Source organism: Ambystoma mexicanum, chromosome 11 (genome assembly GCF_040938575.1).
Source record: "Ambystoma mexicanum isolate Mex_15411 chromosome 11, UKY_AmexF1_1, whole genome shotgun sequence".
Classification (NCBI taxonomy): Eukaryota; Metazoa; Chordata; class Amphibia; order Caudata; family Ambystomatidae; genus Ambystoma; species Ambystoma mexicanum.
The window spans coordinates 794,078,601-794,102,356 of NC_090934.1; the positions used below are offsets into that span (position 1 = coordinate 794,078,601).

The 23,756-nt window shown below is 43.8% G+C and overlaps 1 protein-coding gene across 1 annotated transcript in view; it reads left to right on the forward strand.

Moving 5' to 3' along the window:
• Nucleotides 1-23,756, forward strand: part of RIC3 (RIC3 acetylcholine receptor chaperone) — a 145,105-nt gene that overhangs the window by 97,443 nt on the left and 23,906 nt on the right. Inside the window, exon 5 of the mRNA XM_069623729.1 lies at nucleotides 13,321-13,466. Within this exon, the coding sequence (XP_069479830.1) occupies nucleotides 13,321-13,466 (146 nt within the window). The remainder of the gene's footprint in view (nucleotides 1-13,320; nucleotides 13,467-23,756) is intronic.

Below are 23,756 nucleotides of genomic sequence, written 5' to 3' on the forward strand. Positions count from 1 at the left end.
CATCTTCAGGAAAACTCTGATTCAGCCCTTTGTTGACGTGGCTTGTCTGCCTACAATTTCTACCAATCAGAATAAAACGAATGTGCCCTGTGTCAGCCTTCATTTTTAATACAATGAAGACTTGATTCCAGAGCTGCTGTTTCCTTTTGCTTCCTGCATATTTCTGTTCTCTACAAGCTGAATAAAACGCTAGTGTGCATTTCCTCATGTAAAAAATAAATTTTAAACAGTGCACCCAAAACATGGATTTTACCTCATTGTGCATATAAGACTGCATTATCATGTTAGAAATTAGCACTTTAGTACTGTTAGTAATGTTAATGAGTTATGTATTCCCATGTAGTCTTCACACATGAAGCATCCAATATAAATTGCACACCTCATTATTTTAACCTGGCAGCAACTAAGTTTTTCTATGTGTGCTCTGAATTCCTGCAGTTTCAAGCTGGGCCTGGCTGTGTACTTTGTATGCTAGCAATAACGCTATATATTATATACTGGCAAAAATGATATATACTATATGCTGGCAAAAATGCTACCTACTATATGCTGGCAATAAGAATGCTATATACTATATGCTTGCAATAAAAATGCTATATATATCCTTACAATACCCATAGCTCCAGCCACCCCATCAATGGCCAGCTTAAACTCAGGGTCTGTTTGGCTACATGGAGATCGGGGCTAAAATTAAATCAAAACCTAACTCGAAGATAGTCAAAATCATTGAGTCTGGAAATCAAGGAGCCCTTGCTAAACATAACTGGAAATTACTGTGGGGCCTTCCCCTTACAACAGACCATAACAAACAATTTTTTAGCATTGACCCTTAAGTCCAATGAGTCCATGAATAAAATATGATCTTAAATGAGTTTCTGCAATGCTCGAGGGGTACGCGCCAATAAAACCGTATCATCTGCGTATGCCAAGAGAGGCAGAACCTTATTGCCCAACCTAGGAACATCCAGGGTGGAGTTTAGCAGATGATCATATACGCCAATAATATATAAACAGAAGAGTAGGGGTGCAGCCCTGCCCCACACCAAACACCACTTGAAAAAAAGAAGTGCATTGCCCCCTTGCCCCACTCCTCACACAGGCCTGAGTCTAATGATGCAAACTAATTAAAAGATTGATTAAGGCCTGAGGGCAGTTCATGGATCCGAGCACATTCCATAGCTTTTCACTGTTAACTTTATCAAGCACTGTGCTCAGATCCATGAAGGCAAGGAAGATTGGCTCATATTTTACAAACAATGAGTGGGCCATAACAAGATATAGGGCCTCATTACGGGTCGGGCGGTCCGGAATTAACAGTGGCGGCAAACCCGCCGCCACTGTTAATTCCGGACCGCCCGATCCCGAGACCTGCAGGCGGGAGGTGATCTTCACCGCCAGGTCTGACCTGGCGGGTTGAACACCGCCCACCTGCAGGCGGACGTGGAAACACCAGCGCCATCACAAGATGGTGCCGGTGTTTCCACTTCCCCATTCCCGTTGAGTCCTATGGGACTCAACGGGAATGGGGATTAACACCATTCCGCCTCTGTGACTCCCGGGACACCGGGGCTGTAATGCCCTGGTAATTCCGGGAGTCACGGAGGAGGAATGGTAATACGAGTCCGGCGGTAACCAGGCGGTTTTACCGCCGCGGTTACCGCCGGACACGTAATGAGGCCCATAGATTCAAAGACTGTACAGGGGTGCCAAGACAAGTTCTGAACCTTAGCTGGATGGGCAAAAGAATGTTGTTTCCCACCGCCCGCGCTTCCAACCTTGCTAAAATAGCCCAACCAAATATTTTAAAGAGAATCCAGAAGAGAAATGGGCCTATAAGAGGCAGGTAAGGCCCTCAACCCTTTCTTATAAATTGGTTGGATACCAGCACAAAACCAAGAGACAGGGATTGTGCCCCCTTAGCACACTGCATTAAACCTCAAAGTCAAAATTGGGGCCCATAAGTCAGACTCAGATAAGAAAGATCTGCTGGCACATTATCTGGACCAAGCGCCCTATTTCTATTCCGACACTTTATAGCTGAAGAGATTTTGCCAGCAGTAAATGCAGTCTTGTATTCAGCAACTCCCTGCATTATCCCTATAGAGTCTGCCACCGACATCCGCTCAGAAGCGTCTTCACCAGGCCCGGCACTTGATGAATTAGAAAAATGGGCCAACCAAGCCTGGTCCGAGACCATGGTATCCATCCACATTGGCTTGTATTTATAAAATTACCAATTATTCACAATTTCCTAAAAGACTTTTGTATCATTCCTAGCAGACGCTTCAACCCAATTGTCCCAAGCTGCAGATTCAATCTGTCTTTTTCTGTTGGCTGCAGTCTTCTTAAAGAAAGCCCTGGCGCTAACAATATCACTTTTAGAAGCAAGGGGGTTCTTCAATGTGGCAAGTAACCTAGATTTAGCCCTCATACAGTCCGAATTAAACCAACCCACCTCGCCCGCTGTTTCTTTTTTCCTTTTGCTAACCTCAATGGTGAATGTGTCTGATATTTTGGACATTAAGAGACGCAAATTCGGATGAAATGACATGAAATGACACATTGATCACATGTCCCTGCCAACAGAGCATCAAACTCCTGCCAATTATTTAAGACTAATTCCCTCAAGAGGCCCTCTTGCTTGAACGACTGCCATTCCAGCCTTCCGCAAAAGCTATCTGATGTCACTTGTGGGAAATATGACTGCAAAGTCAAATTATGTCTCCCCGAGATTTTAATCTCTAATCTGATCAGAAAGTGGTCACTGCAAATTTCACCCACCACATGGAAACCCAACACTGATTCACAGATTTTTACAGGGACACATAGATAATCAATCGTGGAGCGGCCCTTGGCCGAGGAAAAGGTGAACTTTCCTGGAATGTCATGAAGAAAAGGACAAATAGCTGAACTCAGCCCCAATCATATAAATTCTGCTAAAGCCTTAGCCCTTCCGTACAGGTTCTGGGCTCCATCATGCTGGGTGTTAGAATCCCTGTCAGGTTATCATCAGAAACATCATACAGTGCACTTGCCGCCCCTCCCCCAAGCGTTGGATTGACGTTCGCCCTGTCCCCCAAATAATAATGATATCCTGTGAGGCAAGCAAGTTAACCACTCCCTCCATAATAATAGACAATACAGAAAGACAGCCCCTCGCACAAGGAGCATGGGGGATGTTATAAAAATTGACCAACATTATATCATTCATATTGACCCTGCACATTTTAACCACCTGGAGAAAAGGATTCGAGGGTTCAATTGAGGAAGAGCTCCCTGACAAAATTAGTTTTGAACAATATAAAAAGGCCTCCAAAACTATGCCCCCTGGCATTCCTCTGGGCCACAGCACAATGTACAACAAACCCATCCACAGACACTTCCTCCAGTGACCATGTCTCTTCAAGGAAGATTATACCAGCCTTCTTGAAGAGTCAGGACCTGCAGACTGGCCAGCCTAGATTTAATACTGGCCGCATTCCATGGCAAAACCACCAATGTATGAGCTAACAGGCGGTCATTAGAATGTCAATTGGATACATCAGATGGAACATGGCTCAAGCTAGACCCAGACTGTGGTGGTCAGTCAATACAGTCCATCTCAGTTAGGCACTCACACACTACCGACTCTCCCCCTCAGTCACCTGCTTCCTGATTGCCAGACAAATGGTTTCAGAAGCTTCTGTCACTGGGGCAGCCTTGGGTTGCTGGATATTGACCAAGTTCAGCCAAACCTTGAGGACCCACCCGCTGGATATAAATAGCTCAGTTGTACCACCCATGCCCCACATTTACCACTAGGTTCCCCAAATTTGCATTATCAGTACTCCCTGTAACAGAGGATTTGGCAAAGGTTACTACAATATATTGATTCTTAAAAAGTTTGCTTTAATAAAAAAAAGAAAAAGTGATATAAGGCAAGCTCTCAGGGCTTCCATCATTTTCTTGGAGGTCACCATGCAGTTCACATCTAGCTTGAGCTCTGTCAACAAACACCAAACATCTCCACTTGGGCTTGAAATGCTGTTGCAACCACAAGAAGATAGTTGACTCAGCATCCAGGTTGGTTGATAACTGCTTTACTATGTTCCAGCAGGTTAAGTACAGCAGTGGGTGGAATGTCGAACGACAATTCCCATGCATGTTCTCCTCTATCCAGGCACATGCACACTGTGATGTCACAACTCCCTTCTCCATTACAAAAACAAAAAAACAAGGCACAAAACACCTTGGATGCATAATGACCACATGAACAGTGATATAGCTTGTATTATCAACAACATCAAATGTCGATATCAGAAAATGTGCATCAGCATGGACATAAGAGAAATATTAAAATGAATCTGTGACCAGTGAAGCAACATACATGCCATGCCTGCCCCAAAGAAAAAGAGTGACAGCTGTGAAGGATCTTGTGATTCTTGCAGATGGTAGCAGCCAGAGCCTAGAGTTCCGAGTTCCCAATGTGACAAATTGAGAGTATTTGCCCCTTCTCTCCTGGGAGGAGCCACCCACTTTGAGGCTAGGGAAGTGACGCCGCTCAGCAAGACCACCCCCAGGGGTCTGGGCAAGTGAGACCTCACAAGGAGTGACTCCCCCTTAGGGGACAAGGACTCTTATTCACACAAGGAACTCCCTATGCAAGTCAACATCTGGGACTGCCTCCCGTAATGAATAGCGTGCCCTCTTTTTGTTTGGATTGAGGCAATGTTAGATCGACCATGACGCCTGAAGGAAAAGAGAATATTCCTTTAAGAACAAACTTGTATGTAAGAAGGTTGAGGAGAGGAGAGAGAGATATACGCAGGGGAAGCCCTCTGATGTAGTTACGCTTGGAAGGGTGGAGCAGAGTGGAGCCGCATAACACCATAGAAAGACGTTGGAGACCTGACAACCTGAACAGCGGAAAAGTTGTTATCTAAGTGGAGCTTGGCGGACCGTCCGACATGGTGGCATGGCCACGGAAGCGCAGTGGGGGCCTGAGGCACATCTAACGACACCGACACCACTGGGAACTGGAGACCTGGAACTTCTCATCAGCAAACCTTCACTGAGCATGACCGCCTACGGAGACACCGAAAGCAGGGTTGTTACAAAACCCAGAGCAGAAAGACAGGGAACTGACGAAGCAAGCCAGTGCGAATGCCAAACCCAGAATTGCCATCCACAATGATCTAAGGTACCATGGTTATAATGGAAGAGTGGGAAGAGTGGGGACTGCCGGGATAACATACATTAAGTGAAGGAAGCTGTGAAAACAACAGTATTAATTATTATTATAATTGTTCTTTTATAATGTGCTTAATATCAAGAAGTGGTTTTAAGTGCGCGTGGGATGAGGATTCAAACCTGTGTTGCGCTGCATTCTCTTGCTTCCAAGACAAACGTGTTGCCCCTGAGCTATCCTTCCTCCTCAGTATTAATGTTGGGATATTGAAAAAGCATAGTTACAGATAAAACGAGAATACAAGGGAAGTGAATGAGGATATAAATCAAGAGATTTTGAGAAAGCCGGAAACAGTATCCTATGAAGGATGGAAGAAGTTACCGAAGTTTACTGTTGAAAATTGGGGAATCCTTTAATGAGAGATTTTTAAAAATACTATGACTTAAGATTACATATTGCACTAAGGTCGCAGAGAAAGAGCCTAGAAGAGAGATCCCAGGAGTGGTGTTGTCTCACCCAAGATAAAGATATGATAAAGCAAACCCAAGGAGGGTCGAGTGGAGAGTGAAATACTCAGAGGAAGGACTGTAAGAGAATGTCTTAAGAAAACCAATAAGGAAAGTATTAAGAATACTAATAAGAATTACACCATCTGGAAATAGCTACAGGAGATTATAAATAAAACACTTAGAACCAGAAGAGATCATCATAAAGAATTTGTTTCTAGAGGAGGAAATGTTTATATCTGATATATATATATATATATATATATATATATATATATATATATATATATATGAGAACCCTGAAGTAAAGCCTCGAGACAGATGGCTGAAAGAAAAGCAACCAGGAGACCTTCTTTTGTCAAACTTTACTTTTTAGCATTTGGTATGATATGATAGTTTATTTATATAGCGCCTATACACAATGTGTTTCAAAGCGCTTCAAGGCAAGGGAGGAAACAAGGGAAAATATGGCGACATTCTTACAGGCCATGAACAGTAAGAATGTGAAATTAACTATTGTACTCGTCCTGACAACATTGCAGTGCAAGATCTAAGACATCGATAAGGAAGGGAGGGGGAGAGTGGGAAGGAAATGGAAACAGACAGGTGACTGCCGTACTACGCCTGACGACATTTCTGGTAGAGCCGGAGAAAAACAAAAGGTGAGGGAGAGAGGTGAAGAAAGAGAGGGGAAGAACAAAACAAGTGACTATCGTACTAGGCCTGACAACATTTCAGATAGTGCTGGAGGGAGGGGGGGACAGTAAGGGGATGGGGGAGTGACAGATGAGGTTGTTATCTTACTAGGTCCAGGGACCATTCTATATTAGTAGGGTCAGGTAGATTACATTTTTGACAGAGGACATTTTTGATTTGGACTTCTTGACGACAGACAAGCACCTTTGTTAGTGTTGTTAGGTAGGGAACATCCCTGTAGCAAAATGGTAAGATATGCATTTTCCTTGTTATTTAGAATAAACATTACAGAAATGTTCAATCTGTGTCTGACTCCTTCTTCCAACCCACCACACTGATTACATCCCAAAATTAAAGTTGCTTATTTTGGGAGGTTTGAGGTAGGATAGGCAGAAGAGATGAGAAGAGCAACCCAGCCTGCGATCACCATGAAAAATTAGCCTTTATGGAAGTTAATTAGAAACAAAGAAAACCCCCAAAAGGCACTGTAGCCTCTTTTACCATATAAAAGATTAATGGACTCTGCAGAATTACCACCAAACTCAGTTTCTATTAGTTACTTCCACTTGGTCCAGTGGCAATACCATGATCATGAGTAGTGGTAAGGCAGTGTACGTCCCCATTTCTGGAGTTCATTGGCCTCCATCGGGATTTACAATGGATTTACTGAGAGCTGTAATATTGCGCTTTAAATTCACTGAGGTTTGGGGGTCAAGTAATGCTGAAGGTATATCCTGGATTTTACCTCCAGACCTGTAGTACAGCAGTGCACTAATGCAGCAGTGAAGGGGCAGTAACAGCATTACAACCACTTTCCTTTTTACCACACTGGCATTTGTGTAATGAGGCCCTTACCCTGATCAAGCCAGCCCCCTGCTGTTTTATGCATTTGTTTTTGGGCTTATAGAGCACAAGCCTAACTTTGGGAGAAACAAAGCATTGTACAAAATGGGTTGAGGATTAAAGAAACATGCAAGCCAGCCCCAGAAAGGATGTGTTCCGTCTGAGGTGTGTCATGTGAATCCTCCAGGGTATTATGAAGCTGTGCTGATGTCCTTGAAGAAATCATGAATTCCCAGCACAATCAAAAGACGTTGGCTAAACTCCTTTCCAGGGGCAATCTCAGTCTTTCACCGAGTGTGCATATATATGGGGTCTAAAATGGGCACTCTTCTTCCTCTGCAGGCTGTTCACTTTAATTACTTTAGTTCCAAATCTGCTGATTCTCTGGGTATTAGTGGGATAATAAGTATACAAATTTCAACCATACACACATTTTAACAGCACCACTGACTTCAATCGGGGTAATGTGCACCATGCACAAATAATGACGTCATGTTCCAGCATGTGTTAGGTGTGTGAATTAGTGCTGTTGTCAGGCACTAAGGGTGAACTAAAGAAGGGGAGAGTTGGGATTTAGCTTAGCACAGTGTAGTGGAGGGCTGCTAACAATTAACATTACTACAGTCTAATCTGACTAATAACTAATCTTAGCAAGACTAATACTAGTAATTATGAGTAATTAGACTGGGGCTGCTTAGGCCATAGTCCACACTGCAGGCTGTGGGTACAGGACCATCCACACAGTGGTGTGGGTTTAGACAATAAATGCATAAAATTGAAAGCTGAACTACAGTGAACGTGTCAGAGCACAATGAGACAGCAGAATGAAGCTTCTTTGTTTGAACAGGAAAGCACAGAGGATATCAGGCTGCTATGTAGCAAATTCAACCAAGCTGGAGAAGAAGGCTGTATAAAGGTCACTATGGAGAAACAGAAAGGGTTTTGGAAAATTACTGGGGGTTGGCGGAAAGTGGAGATGATTGATTGATGAGCTTGTGACAGAAAGAATGAATATGGGGGGTGAAACAATATTGATCTTTATCAAGATATAGCGAAAGGGAGCAGGCAAGGAGAAATGCTTAAAAGCCAGAGAAAGAGGTTGGCCACGAGAGAAGCAAGAGTGAGCAGAAGAAGTGAGGGAAAGGGAGAAAAATGATAAGGGGAGAGCCGATCGAGTTCTGCTGAGCAGAGCTGGACAGTGCAGAAAAGAGGGGTCAAGCCAGATCCTCGCTGAGCTCCGGCAGGCAGCCGACAGTGGAAGAGAGAGAGCCTTCTTCATAGAAGGCATCTCTCGTGCAGGCTCAATCCCTGTCTCAAAGGGCTATTGGTGAGTATTAGTTAAAAACAAGAAAGATTAATTAAACTATTAAATCAGTTAATTCTTGCCTGATCTGAGAAATGCCAAACTGAGCTAAAATTAACACAACTGGACAACAGATTTGTTCTTATTTACTGAGGAGCAGCTTTATTCTCCCAATGCGAAATTATATATTCATGAAAATGGAGTATTCTGCAGGAGCGCTTGTCAGATTTACTTCCAAGGTTACAGATAAAACAAACGCCCCTCATCTGTCAAGTGTTGTATAAATAGTTTGCTTGAGGAAAACAGAATTCAGTGCCAGGGGTGTGAGTTGTTCAGTGGGCTATTGCCGATAATATATAAACAGAGGTGGTGAAAGCTGTACTTCATTATGTTTTCCTTCCTGTGTTGTATATGTATCCAATAAGCCTACATTGTGATGCTTCTCTCTGTGTGTTTTTGCTCCAATCTGCAGAATGGTTATAAAGTGCTTCAGGGCATAGCTATAGAAACTGTGTGTGCTCTCATTTTTACAAAAGGCACATCCATATTGACGTCTTACTAATGTTTTCTCATACCTTTGGATATACATTTCTCATTGTGTGCTGGAGTTTTGAAACAAGTATAAAGGTATATGGTAATGAAAGCATGTCTGTTGGTCTATTTTTAAAGTAATTCTTTCATATGTTGTGTCGAGTCTGTTCTGCTTATTTATTTGGAAATCCAATATAACTGATGTGAAAAAGAAGTGTCCTTGGCTTAGCACTAGGTCTGGCATTGACCTTGCCAAGCGTCTCATATAAAGGGTATAACAGTGAGCTAATTTCCCATACTTTAGCAAACGAAAATAAAGGGGCTTATATATATTTCCTTAGAGTGTGCCTGTTGCAATCAATGCGCAAGTGGCATTTCAGGATTGCTCTAAGAGCCTCCCATATGGCAAGACAGTGACAGACCCAACCCTGCTGCATGTGGTGGCATCCTAGTTCCTTCATGAAGCCAGGCAGGGCAAAGGGTACGGGCATGGGCCTAGTGAGGGCCAGGCAGCAAAGATCTGGCAATATGGAGAGTCCACGCTACATTTGAAGGGAAGCCCGAGAGTCTGAACTAGGATGGCTGCAGTAAGGAATTGGGAAATTCACCTGCTCACTTTGACAAGGCAGTGGGTGGCACTGTCTGTGCTGGACAGGCCTACAGAGAACTCTCGAGATGTCCCAGTGGGCCCCTGTATGATGGGCCTCTTCTGTGAAGAATTTCTTACAACGCATCAGGAATGCTGTCCTCACTCTTAACAAATATTAGATGCCAGTTTTTGTTATGTTTATCTATTTTGTAATCCCTAGGTATTAGGACTAACATGCTTTACAATGCACTTTTTGGGCCCATATTTCCAAATTTGATTGTATGAGAACCCCCAAACCCTACCTACAGAGAGGTTCATATCGTTTAAAGAGTATAATATGGGGCCACTTTGAAAAATAAGTGTATGGCCACTTTTGGTTGCCAGTCCAACCCTGGGGCACTGCTGTTCTGTCATATACCTTTGCTAATACTAGTAAGGCAGGTGTAAATGGATTCCGTCCGTACTGTCCAGACTTTGACAGAGTTTGCATTTTTACTGATAAAGCCCAGGGTGTGTTGCATCTGCCACGCTTGACATAATAGGGTTACGGGTGTGTCTATTTTCTGCACAGGAAAGTATTCCAGTAGTGTAATGTGCTCTTGCATAGCACACATCTGTCCTCTTGGTGGCCTCTTTGCAGGCAGGTAAGGATATATTTAAAAGGGGAGATTTCTCCCATTTAACTGATGCCCCCTTTTCTCTGGATCCTAATGAAGAGCCGTTATATGCATAGGGTGGCCAGATTTTTCACACAAAAAACCCGGACAGGCCATAGACATAAAAGTAGGACCAACATAAATAAATAAAAAAATACAGTCCTACTTCTATGTCTATGGCCTGTTGCGGGGGCTCGGATGGGGTGTGCTCATATGCACACCCCTCTCATTGGAGGAAAGTGGCAGGGGACGGGAAGGGGGAGGAAATGGGGCCGTGAAATGCTTTTCATGCCCCCATTCTCGCAGTTAGAGTTGCACCGGGACCCGATTTCGGGATTTCGAAATTGGGTCCCGGCACAAACAGTGACCGTGGTCACCCACCATTGCAAACCCCGGATGGGGTGTGCAAAATAAAAAAACTATCGGGACCCCGGGACGGAGGGCGATTTCCTCGGACTGTCCCAGGAAAACGGGAATGTCTGGTCACCCTAGCTATTAGTTATATGGGCCCATATGCACCCTCAAACCAAGCATTGTATTGGACTGTGCATTGACACCTCTCTTAAGGAATCCTGCATGTGGGAAGTAGCAGAGGCAGCTTTTGATGTTAGAGGGTGGGCCAACAGGTTGCCAGCATGCGGCTGGGGGGTGCACTGGTCGCCAGGGGTGGAACCAGAAGGGGAGGGAGCTGCCCTCCGCGTATGTGGCAGGGAAGGAAGGCTGTAAGGTGTTCACGGATGGTTCGAAGGATCCTGTGTCTGGAAGAGTGGGTATGGCGTTTTATCTGGAAAGCACTGGGGAGTATAAAGAGGGGCAACTGACGAATGACGTATCGATTTGTACGGTTGAGTTGGTGGCAATTGCATTGGCTATTGATAGAGTGTGCGAGTTGGGGTATGAGAAGGTGGTGGTGTTCTCGGATTCATTGAGTGGGTTGCAGGTGATTGTGACAGGGGATGGTGATAGGAAGGATGTGATTTTGGACATCAGGAGGAAGATTGATCGGTGTGTGCGTGGGGGGATGGATCTGGAGTTGGCGTGGGTCCCCAGTCACAGTGGCATTTTGGGTAATGAGTTGGTGGATTTGGCGGCGGGTGAAGGCATGAGGAGAGTAGCGGTTGATGTGAGGATACCTTTGAGCGTGGATGAGGTGAAGGCTGTGGTGGTGAAGCGGGTTATGGATGAGTGGCAGGAGAGGTGGGAGAGTGGGGTGAAGGGCAGGTGGATTTTTGGTGTCCAAGAGAAAGTGTCTGTGAAGGTGGATGCAGGGAAACTGGAATGGAGGAGGAGGGAGGAGATGATGCTGAACCGGTTGAGGATAGGGCATGTGGGGCTGAATGACAGTCTGTTTCGAGTGGGGAAGCGTGCGTCGAGGGATTGTGCTGTGTGTAGGGTGCCTGAGACTGTGGGACATTTTCTGCTTGCGTGTGAGAGGCGTGTTGAGGAGAGAGTTGATGAGGGTTCAGTTGTCTGCGCTGGGAGTGGCTGAAATGAGTCGGAAGGCTTTGCTGGGAGTAGTCGGGTGAGAGGTAGGGAGGGGAGCAGTGTGCTGCTGGATTTTGTGGGGCAGACGGGGCGGTGGGAGGAGTTGTGAGAATGCGAGGGCTGTGTGTATGAACGGAGGGTTAGGTGCACATCATCCTTTTGGATGGGGAAGCGCATGCGTGGGTCCGCCCACGCATTTCGATAATTCGAAGAAGAAGCAGCTCCCCTCGCTGTGGAAGTGTCTCCATATATGCTGTGACAAGAAGCGTTCTATGGTGCAAGAGCAAGAGACCTGGTCATGTTGAGAATATGGGAATCACATCCTTAGCAATATAGAGTTTAACATTCACATTTCACGAATTTCTGGATGTTCTTTTTGCCTTACATGAATAATAATAATTTAGCGTTTATAAAGCGCTATGACCCCTCCGGTTATTATTACCCACAGTGTGTGGTGCTCATTTATCGAGCTCGGAAGGATGAGTGGCGGAGTTTGGCCCTGTCGGGATTCGAACCTGCGTTAGCAGGCTCTGCACAGATGTCAAATCGAGTGCTCTACTTGCTGTGCTATTGGACCGGCTATGAGTACATGCTTTGTTTGAACTGCTCTTTATTGTGGATTTCTAATAAGTATGAGGGCATAAGGTTTTTCACAGAGAACCGTTTATAGCTCCCTGCACAACCCTCTTTTGAGTGATTCAGAAGTAGTAGGTACGTGGTTTAAACTGTCGTTTATTTGAATTGGGAGACATGGTTTCTGTATTTGCAATTTTCGAGCGATTTGATGTGATGCGCATCTTCCAAAACATACGGCTCACCCTGGCAGGCTTCTTCTGCTCATTAGTCACCATCTGTTTTTATGTGAGAAAGATACTGCACATTCAACACTTGCATTATTGTGCGGCCTACTTCTTTTTAGCACAAACAAGTAATACCAATAAACGGAAGACTCTCTGCCTACAGCGATAGATCAAGGGTCTGAAATGATAGGCTCGCCAGATGTTTCGAGCTACAACTTCTTACACTGCTTGCTAGCCAGCATAGATAATGGTGAGGGATCTTGGTAGTCACACCCGTAAACATCTGCAGAAGCCACAGGTTGTAGACCCCTGCGTCTAGAGTATATGCACTGTGTGTGTATGCAGACAGAGGCGCAGACAGGGTAAGGCCAGAGCGCGCAAGGCCCACACAAAATCTGGAAAAGCCTGTTCCGGTGTGCTGGGGGGAGGGGGGATTTTCAGATCTTGATGTCAGTGCGTTGGGCCCAACTACATCATCTCAAGACCACACTTCTTAGACAATCCTGGCCACGCCTCTGTATACAGAATTTATATTTAGTATCCTAGGATTCCAGTAACCATACGTTTTTAGTGTGCAAAGTACTGTCCCCTGTCGGGACATTCTTTCATGAGAAAACGTGAATTTAACTTATTTTTCTAAAAACGAATATGATGTGCTCTGTGAAATATTTGTATTATATGTACATAGGAAAACTGTCTGTAATAATAACGGTGATATAAGTCACGACTGCTGTTTTGAAACAGAGCGGAAAATGTGACGTTGGACCAGGAGCAGAGGTTACTACAACAGCTCAAAGAAATCACTAGAGTCATGAAGGAGGGAAAGCTAATTGACGGCATGTCTCCCGAGAAGGAAGCCGAGGAAGCGCCATACATGGAGGACTGGGAAGGTAATAAGATCAATGAATCAGGTGTACGCTGATGTAACTCCAAAATGTCATTTCAAGGAGGCCTGGGTACTGTATCTTTGATATTAAGAAAAGACAGAATGCGGTCTCTGAAGGCATAACAGCAGGTATGCTGGTAATGTGCAGTGGTCGAATTGTACAGCAACTAAATGGTACAAAAGTCTTGCATTTAGTGAACAATAATGTACCATTTCCTTACTTTGATCTATAGGGAGCCTGTTTCCAGAATGTAGAGGAAGGCCACTTTTGTTTTTTTGACAGCCAGCTCCCCTGGAGATTTGAACCTGTGGCTGATGGGTTCTGCAGGGGTGTAATAGGTCACTGAGCTATCTCGACAATGCACCTTTACCTCAGCCTCAGTGTATTTCGATTGCCTGCTTGGGACACAGTGCCTGGGGGCTGGAGTAGAGAAGAGGCAGGAAACCAGGTCGGGACTTGGTAATGGGGAGAGTTGCTATGGGCATGGGAGGGCCTGTGTGGAGGAGTGCATATATCCACTACTTGTTTTACTACATGTTGACCACGGCTACTGTGTAGGTTATGGACCTCCTTATCATCTAGACAATAGCCCTGCTAAAACCTATCAGTTACAAGTCAGAATTATCCAAATTTCGGATTGACTGAGTCTTTGCAGAACCATTGAACATTTGGAGCATTTTAGCCCAGGAACAGAATGAGCAGTATAGCTCTGCTCAAGAGGGCAGGCTTTCGTCTCGTGCAGGGCCCTAAAACATCCCCCACTCCTGTAGGAGGCCTCACAAAGCCCCATGAGAGAGTGGGGGGTGTAGCTGTGTCTAAAAATACCCCCACTGCATGTAAGTGCCCTGCACTAGTTTCAGAAAGCTCCCCTAATAGTAATATATGTATTTCTTTCATTTCCAGCACGGGTGAACCTCGGTTTCTCTATACGAAAATGAAAGAAAAATGGAACAGCATTTTCACTATTTGTGACGCAAAGTACGTTCTGCACTAAATATATAAATATATGTGTGCGCTTATTTAATTTCCGCTAGTGGCTTCATGGCACACATTTAATACATTCTATTTTTCGCTTGGGTCCGACTTGCTAGAAATAATTATTTGTTTCTAGCAAGCCAACTTGCCACACAAATAGAGAAAGATTATTTCTAATGTTGGCGTGCTAAGCTAGAAATAGTGTTTTTCAATTGCCATTACAGGGGATGGTCGTGCCTTACAGCGTCTGACTGGGGCATAACATTGGCTCGGTCACCAATGAAAATGTGGCTCACAGTTGCAAATGGCAATTCATTCCTTTTGTGACAGACTGTTTGAGTATTACCCAAGGGGGAAGTTTTTGATAAAATGTGATGCAAATTGTGCATTTTATGGAATATTCATTCAAAACTATTAGCTGCATGGTAAAGTAACTTATCAAACTGGCCCACAGCGGGCCAAAAAGTGGCCCACTTTGACCAAAAAAACTGGCCCCCACTAGCATTTTTCCTTTTTTGGCCAGTCCAAGCCTGGTGCCTTAGTCAAACCTCAGGTTTGAGGTAAAAGGTCAGACACCTTAATGACCTGTGAATTTTTGTGGGTCGCGCATACCTTTTGAGGGAGTTGATACAACAATGTTCACTGGTCCTTTTTGCACAAGGTTTCGCAGGCATAATCTATTCACCATAGAGCGTTCCAGCCACCTTGCCACAGTCATGGTCAGACTTTAACTCCTCTCAACCAAGCTGTTAATGAATGAAAAGACTGTGGTTCTTAACTAAAAGTGCACTCAGGGAACCACCATGACGAGTCAGACTCTCAACCAATCAAATGCTCAGAATGCATTCAATTGCTACTGATATTGATGGCATTCCACACATTCTGACTACAGACGCAGATGGGGAATCCACAGACAACATTCTCTGCATTCAAAACACGGCAATGCAATTTCCGAGCAAGAATGCTTTCACTGCACATTCAATATAACAGGAAACACCCCACTCAAGGCATCACATTAAAGCTAAAACAAGGAACAATGCTTTCATTTTCGTATAGAGAAACGGTTCAGTTCTGCATTGCACATAATGCATGTACATGCCAAAACGGTTCTAGTGCAACCACATTTATGATTATGCTCCTTACCTTATGAAGACAATCTTGTCATGTAAATATTACAAAATAAATCCTACATTGCTATTTTCATTATCTGTTAATATCCTTCTGGACTTCAGGAGGGATCATTATCACTTGTAACAATGACCCATTCCTGACATCAGGCCTTCAGCAAACTTTGGAGTGTGTCAGTATCCCCCAAAAATGACCCCTGGAAGGCTGTACTATGGGCCACACGACTGGCATCACAGGTCGTGATAATATTGTCCCTTTCAAGATTCTCGACAGTTTTAAACTACTTAAAGAAAAGGTTTACTGATCCTTACTGAGGTTTACTTAACGCCATTCGAGCAGCATTCAACCTGCCTAAACATCACCAGGTATCTGAGGCCAGGTTAGCAGTACACTGGCTTCCAGTATGACAAAGAATCCTCGTCAAGACACTCACCATTACCCAGAGGTGCATATCCATAGTGGCTCTACCATATCTAGCACAAAAAATGGTTCCCCATCAAACGGCTAGGCCTACCAGAACACCCTACACCGACAGACTGATCCAACCCAAATTCAAACGTACCAGAGCGGAAGAGGCTAGTTTCCCTGTCCTTGCTGCAAATGTGTGAACATCCTTCCTTAACCCCTGAGGGACAAGAACTCTCACTGGGCCTTTAGAAAATCCTTGAAAACTTGGCTATTGAAAAGGCTTTCCCTGTTAGCATACTGAACAAGAATACTCTGGTGACACTTGGGTAAGAAGATTGAGGATCAGTGGAAGAATAATTAACTTTTGTCCTGACGAAGGCCATATGGAAATTATCAGAGAAACCTTATGTGGGATGGGGTTATCTTTTGATTAATTGGTCAAAACGCAGAGCGTTGACATAACATCATTTGCACATCCTTTGGCAAAAAGAAATTGGGATAACAAACATTAGGCATCCCACAGAGATTAAGAAATGCAGGGAATTTACTGTAACGGAGGACAGCATAGGGCTCTGTATATAACAAGAATCCACATGAGCAATACAGCCACATAAAAACGTATTGTCCCTGATTGGGAGGAAACAAATATTACTGTGAGTGCTTTCCTTTTTCTGCTGTTGTCTTCCATGATAAGAGATGTTTGTGAATTGATAGAACATCTGTAATAACAGTTTTTTGTTTGATAGATTAAGTTTTGGGTGCAAGAGAAAGGAAGGGCACCTTATGCTAAACTGTGATGAATGAAATGAGTTGTTGAATCTTATAATGCAATGTACATTGTGATTATTTTTTTGAACAAAAAATACCCTCCACATAGGAGTTGTCCATGAAATAAATAAATAAGTGAGAAGTTTTGTATGTAAAAAACATTCAGGTATGAGACGTCCTTTTGTCTGTAAACATGAGTGTCTGCAAATATAAGTTAATTTTGGTCTAGAACAACAGGAATACAGGAGAAGGGGGTAGTCTGTGATTCTTGTTTTTGTTAGTATCATTATATTGTCCAGGTGGGTCTCAGCAAAACTTCAACATGAAGTCATTAGTTGATACATTAAGCGTTGAAAGGTGGAAGGTGCCCCATGAAGCCCGAATGGCAAGACTGTAAAGTGAAAGCGCTATCTTCCATTTTTGTCGCTTCATTTAGGAGGGCCTGCCAATATCCTTTTGTCAGATTCACAGTAGAGATGTTCTTTGCTGGGCCCTGGGTCTCCACCAGCTTGTCTTTTGTGAGGCATGAGGTAGGTGTCAAACTTGCAAATATTGTTCAGCCTTCTAAACTCTATGCCAAACCTCCAACTGTTGTCAGTTTGGGCACCAATGCAATGGGAAGGACCATTCCTTGTTGGGAACTATCCAAGACACCCAGATGCAGTAACAACTTCAATTCTTCCCTGATGTGTCTCTTGTGTGCTTCCAGTAGATGGTAGGGTTTTAACCTGATGATTCTTCCTGGAGATGTTAGGATTTTAGGCACCATCCCTTTTACTCATCCAAGCTTTGTGAAAAACACACCTGGTATCTCCCTAACAACTCAACTAGTTCTTTGTGGCATGATGTCAGGAGACCTGGTGGTTGCCACATGAGCTTGAGTTGGTAGCAGAGTATCCCTGCGGTTATTCTCATATAATTCATGGTTTCTATCCTCTTTAATGTATTTATATGATATAGCTGGGATGGCTTCCTTCTATTGGCCTGTGGGCTAAGTTAGACACTTCTTCAGTTATGACATATAGCACATGCCATCTGGCGAGTAGTTTGTTTTGCATGGTGGGCTTGTGTCTCCCACTTGAAAGTTGTGTAGTCTGGCTTTTTTATTGTAGGCCCTCTCTTGGCGACCCTTAGCCACTGTTCATTGATCAGCTTCCGTACCTTTTCTATATATTCTCTTATGGATGTTCAGCACATTTCTAGAATTTCTGCCATATACCACTTCAAAGGGGGAAACCTCATGGAGCATTTGGGGGTCTTTCTCACCGCAAACAGGTCCAGGGAATTAGGTTGTCCCTATTGTTTTCATCTTCTTAAACTAATCCCCTTAGGATGACCTTAAGGGTCTGATTAAAGCTCTCCTCCAGCCCATCGGTATGAGGGTGGTAAACTGAGGTTCTCAGAGTCTTATTTACACAAGGTATTTCATTTACCCCATCAAATGTAACATAAACTGCTTCCTTGGTCAGTGAGGATTTCTGTTTTGAAGCCAACTCTGCTGAAGAATGGCATAAGCACCTTGAAGATTACCTTGGTCATGTAACCTTGTGAAGGGGGCTGCTTCTTGGTACCAGGTGGCGTAATGAAGGATCACCAAGATGTACTTGTTCCCTGTCCTTTTGGGTTCTAGCGGCCCCATAATTTCCATGCCTATCCGGTATTTCAAGGCCTCAATGATGGGGAGACTTTGGAGACGGGTCAATGGCAAATCACCCAGTGAGGTCTTTTGGCAGGTAGGGCATGTTGCACAAAACTGATGGACCTGAGCATACACTCCGACTAGTAGAAGTGGCTGAGGAGGGTATTCAGTGTCATCGCCAGTACCAGGTGCCCATCCATCAGGTATTATCTGCTCTCGGTTTACAACTCTTAATAGAAATCCCTTCATGTCACGCTTGTCACTCAGCTTTTGACACTATATTTTTGCGGGCCTGTTCCAAAAGTGATCCATTCTCTGGGCTTCAGTGAATTCCATTGATTCAGGCATGGGGTACCTGGAAACGGTGAGTCATTTCTTTGAGCCCCCAAAGCCGACTTTGGCTCTCTTGGTCTCATCTAGGTCTTTCACCTCTTTGATGTCTGGTTACTACTAGCAGACTACTTGAGGTATGGGTTGGCCAGGCTTTATGATGCAGGCAAGGTTTCCAAGGTTAAAGAGGACCACCTTTACTTTCCCTCGGTTTTCACCATTGATGACTCCAGCACCTACATCTAAAGAACGTTTTAGGGCTTGTCCTGACTTTGTTGCAGTCCTCCCAAAAGTTCCTTCTGGTACTTCCACCGTCAAACCAGCTTTGGCATCCTTGTCTCCATACTGATCACATCCTGCAGACATCAGAGTGGCTCTTGTAGATATTTTCTTATTTAGGAGAACTAGCCTCCCTTTCACCGTCCATTGACTCTCTCTCTCTGCTGGTTCCCCGGGCCAACCATTGTCTGTCCTCTTCCCTTATGCAAAGTCCCTTTTCCATCCATGAGACCTCTGGTCTCCAGTAATAGCAACTACCAACAATTAATGTGCCTCATTACAAGAGTGCCGGTCCGGTAACAACAGTGCTGGTAAGCCTAACAGCACCGCTGTTACCTGGACCTGCACACTGAGGCTCTGCGGGCGGGTGCCGTCCCGCTCGCCAGGGTCTTAACTGGTGGGCAGAATGGCACCCGCTCGCAGAGTTTCACGGAAGCACCAGCACCGTTGCCAGTGCTTCCGTGGTCCCCATTGCCATGGAGTCCTATGGCACTCCATGGGAATGGGTAATGAGGGATATTACCAGCCTTTTGGACAGTGATGGCGCACTCCAAAAAGAGATGTGTGTAATTTTATAGAAAAGGAAAGGAAAACCTTCAACTTAGGTTTGCTCAGAGGCTGGCCTGAGCCATGACTCATAGAGAAAATAAAAAGTCGTAGGTTGCGCTTTTGCTGAAAGAATACAATAGAATTTGTTGTTGTATGATTCTTCTAAATTGTTTATTACATATTCAAATGATAAAGAAATTATAGAATTGTAAAGGTCAGTTGGAATAAAGTGGTCTTAAGTGAGTTTGACCCTCCACTGGTTTTCTGACGCTTATTGCGTATACCGTTGGTTGCGGTTCATGATTTAATCGTGATTTCTGATCCAATTGAATTATTTTGAATTACTAAACAAGTAATTAAAAAAAAAATCAATTGGATCAGAAATCACGATTAATCACTATTGACTACCAGTGAATTTAAACCAGTTTGTCAAAGAAAGAGGATACACGCCATGATTTTCCAAGAAAATTCAGTGAAATCTAAATGGACTTGAAACTATGAACCGCAACCCAAGGTATACGCAACAACCTTCAGAAATCCAGTGGAGGGTACAAACTACAATCTTCACAAATTCAAAATAATACATTTGGATTCGAAACCATGAATAATCACTATTGACAACCAGTGAATTTCAACCAGACTGTCAAGGCAAGAGGATATACGCCAAGATTTTCAATAAAAATTTAGTGAAATCTAATGTGAACTTGAAACCATGAACTACAAATATTGACAACCAGTAACTTTCAACTAGATTGTCAAACTCACTTAAGACCAGTGTATTCCAACTGACCTTTACGATTCTATTATTTCTTTATCATTTGGATATGTAATAAACAATTTAGAATAATTATACAACAACGAATTCTATTGTATTCTTTAAGCAAAAGTGCAACCTAGGACTTTTTATTTTCTCCATGGGAATGGGGACTTACAAAATTACCGGCGACTGACTTCCCGGCCACCGGGGTTGTAATACCCCGGTGTTACCGGAAAGTCAGGCACCAGTAATTTTTTTCGAGTCTGCCAGCAAGCTGCCGTTATTACCAACAGGCTTACCGCCAGACTCGATATGAGGCCCAATGTCCCACTTTGTGTTCGGGTCTCTTGGCTGCTTAAGGATGCCAGATTAGTTAGGGTGCTGCTCTGGGGCCACCAGGCGGGTGAGCGTAATATCTTTGTTTATGTAAGTCTCGACCGGTTCTCTGTGTCCTGACTTTCGCTGATGCTTTTCTGGCTTGTGTCGCTGTCTCCTGGTGGGTGAATTTTGCTGGAGCACTCTGCGCTCTGAATCGCATTGTTATTTCAGTGGGAGCCAGTTGTGTAGTAGAATGGTGTGTTCAGGCGGCATCTGCAGGAATGACCGAATACAAAAATACCTAGTGAGAAATTACCACATGAAATAGATAGGGAGTGGGCTAAGGGGGAAGTGGAGAAAATGTGATTAAAAAGAATTCGGTAATTTCTCAGTAGGTCATTTATTTGTGATAATTTCACAGTAATCCTGTTCAGGCTGCTGCATGGTTTAATCTGCCACTTATCATGTTTGCTTGGTCTCTGGTTGCTGGCTGGATGTCCCATTACGGCTGCTGATGCTGTAGATCCTTCAAGACAAAGAGAAAGATACTGTCCAGAATGGTGCTGGACATGCATGGCTTAATAGACAGTAGTAGTTTGGTTACACAGCCTAGCACAGGGGAAAGTAATAGGGAGTAGAGCCCTCCCAACTCCCACACCCTGCCTCTAGGTTCGGACTGGCACACGCATAAACCCTGGTAAGCCTCACACCTCAGGTTGGGAGTTGTACCTACCACGCCCTGACAGGGTCTGATCTCTGGCCCGTCACACAGCACAATCACTGCAAGGCTTGGGTGCAGTCACATTGCAGAAGAAATGTAATGTCCAGCATATTAAAATGTTTGTTCCTGCTTGTTGACAGAGCCAGAAAACAGTGATTCTGTGAAAGAGTGAGACATGCTTGCTTGTGCCAAGCTGACCACATTTGTTAGGGCATACCTAGTGGCCAGGACCACAGCCTTTGATTCATGTACTGACACCAGGAAGAACCCTCTGTCAGCCAAACTGCAGGAGTTTATTTTCAAGGCCGAACGTGTGCCGGTATGGTGCAACCTGCCCTTCCACTGCCTCTCCAAGCTACCTTTGTTATCCATGGATGACATGGACTGGAACAAGCAGAAATTAATTGCAGCTGCCATGATGTGTCTTAGAATCTCAAATGTCTACTCACATTGCCACAGAACTCCATATGCCTGAATTTGTTTTCTACTAAAGGAATGGCTTCTGAAGTTTGCCAAACCATGCGTACAGCTCTACTGAAGGCAGCTTTCGCAATCACGGAGGAGTCCTGCCCCATGGTACCCCTTTGAAAAGCTAATTTTATCTATTAGTATTTAGACCTGACTGACATGCGTAGCAGGGGCCCCTGCAGTGTGGGGGACCTAGAAGAGAACACGGAAACACACACATTGTCAAACGGGGGCATTTATTTCTATTCCTTAAATGAAATATAGACATGAAAACAAGAAGCGATCTTCACCAGCTCAGCAGTGGCAGCCTCACACCAAAACATTACATTTGTCCAAATGTATATATATGACCCTTAGTTTGCAAACATTTGTTAGGGTGAGTTTTGTGACAAATAAAATGAGCACGAAGACCAATGTGCATTCGATGCTCAAATTAATTTCATGCTTGCATCACTATTACAGACGTGGGTTACTTATACCAATCTGTGGCCCTTTTTATGTTCCCAAAATGCTCTTTGATTGTATGCAAAACAGCAAGGAACTAGTGTACTTGTTATCCACATACCCTTTCCCATATGATATCATTTTACAGAATCAGGGATATTTTCTCACGGATTCAATTGTTTATACATTGAGTGAGGGGAGTACATCATTTGCAAACAGTGATTTATTAACAAACTGAGCAAGAGAAATATATTTACAATATGCAGCCGGATGCAAACAAGAGCACTGAGACCATACTGAGTCACATAAAGTACTTGTTTGCAGTGTCTCATGATTTATTGTTGGAATGATTTGTGTTTGTGTGGGTCATTTGTGGGTGTGCAAAATGAATCCATGTCTTTGGTGGCAACGGATGTATTATGGAAGTATTGATAGTGGCAAAGGTGGAATATTGGGTTTGTGCAGCATCACCTACTGTTCGTTATTGGGAATTCTGATAGACTGTACTTTCATGAACATGATTTACAGTGATCCTAACGGCATAGTTTATGGCCGCAAAATGAACGTGATTCAGACTGTGAATGCTGGCATATATTATAGACTCAACTTCCAGTGCTACAGTACCAATGGTGTTATATATTATGGGTGCGTCTGCATAAAAATGACTTACAATAGAAATACTGTTGTAGACACAGGCATCCTGAAAATGTTGCCACACGCACCTGTAGACTGTTGATGACATAGCATCTACTGTATTTTTCCATGAATTATGCTAGATAACCAAGTGTTAATTTCGTGCTTTCTTTACCCATTTTTCTCAGAAATTGTGCTGCAAAATTCAACATTTCAACAGATTACAGGGTTCAAAATTGCAGAGCTGGGAGCCATTTAACTCTTAGTTGTAGTTTAGCAGAGCCTGGTTGGCTTGAGACCAATAGCTACCACGGGCTTCATTTTGCTCGCAGGCCAACTAGTGCCATACAAACATACCAATGTGACATTAACTCTGTGTATTTGGGAATGAGCATTAGGATGCGTCAAGAAGATACTTAAAGCATAATGCATCATCTGTGATGCTTAAAAAGGTTTAGTTTGCATCTCATACAGGAGTTAGATTTACGGCATGCTATGTGATAGCTCCTGGTTCCCCAGAGGTAGCTCCTGATGCCAGATATCTAGAAGCAGCTTTTAGCTCCTGGTAACCAAATCTTTATATTTGATCCCTGGATTATATAAAAAAGTATTCTCAGGGAGAACCACCCAATTCCTACTACATTACTAAAGGCTCGCTTGCTATGCTTGGTCGCTCACGCTAGCTTTTGGGAGATGTTAATACACCTGTACCTAAGATATTCACGTACCAACACTCACCTTAAATCATGTTCAATGCCAGTGTCCCCTCTGGAGCTGTCTGACTCCCTTGGCATGCACATAATAATTTTACTGGACGCTCAAAGTGGTGCCAGGAAATTATGGCTGCCAGGGGCCAAGCACTGACCTCTTTGTTTT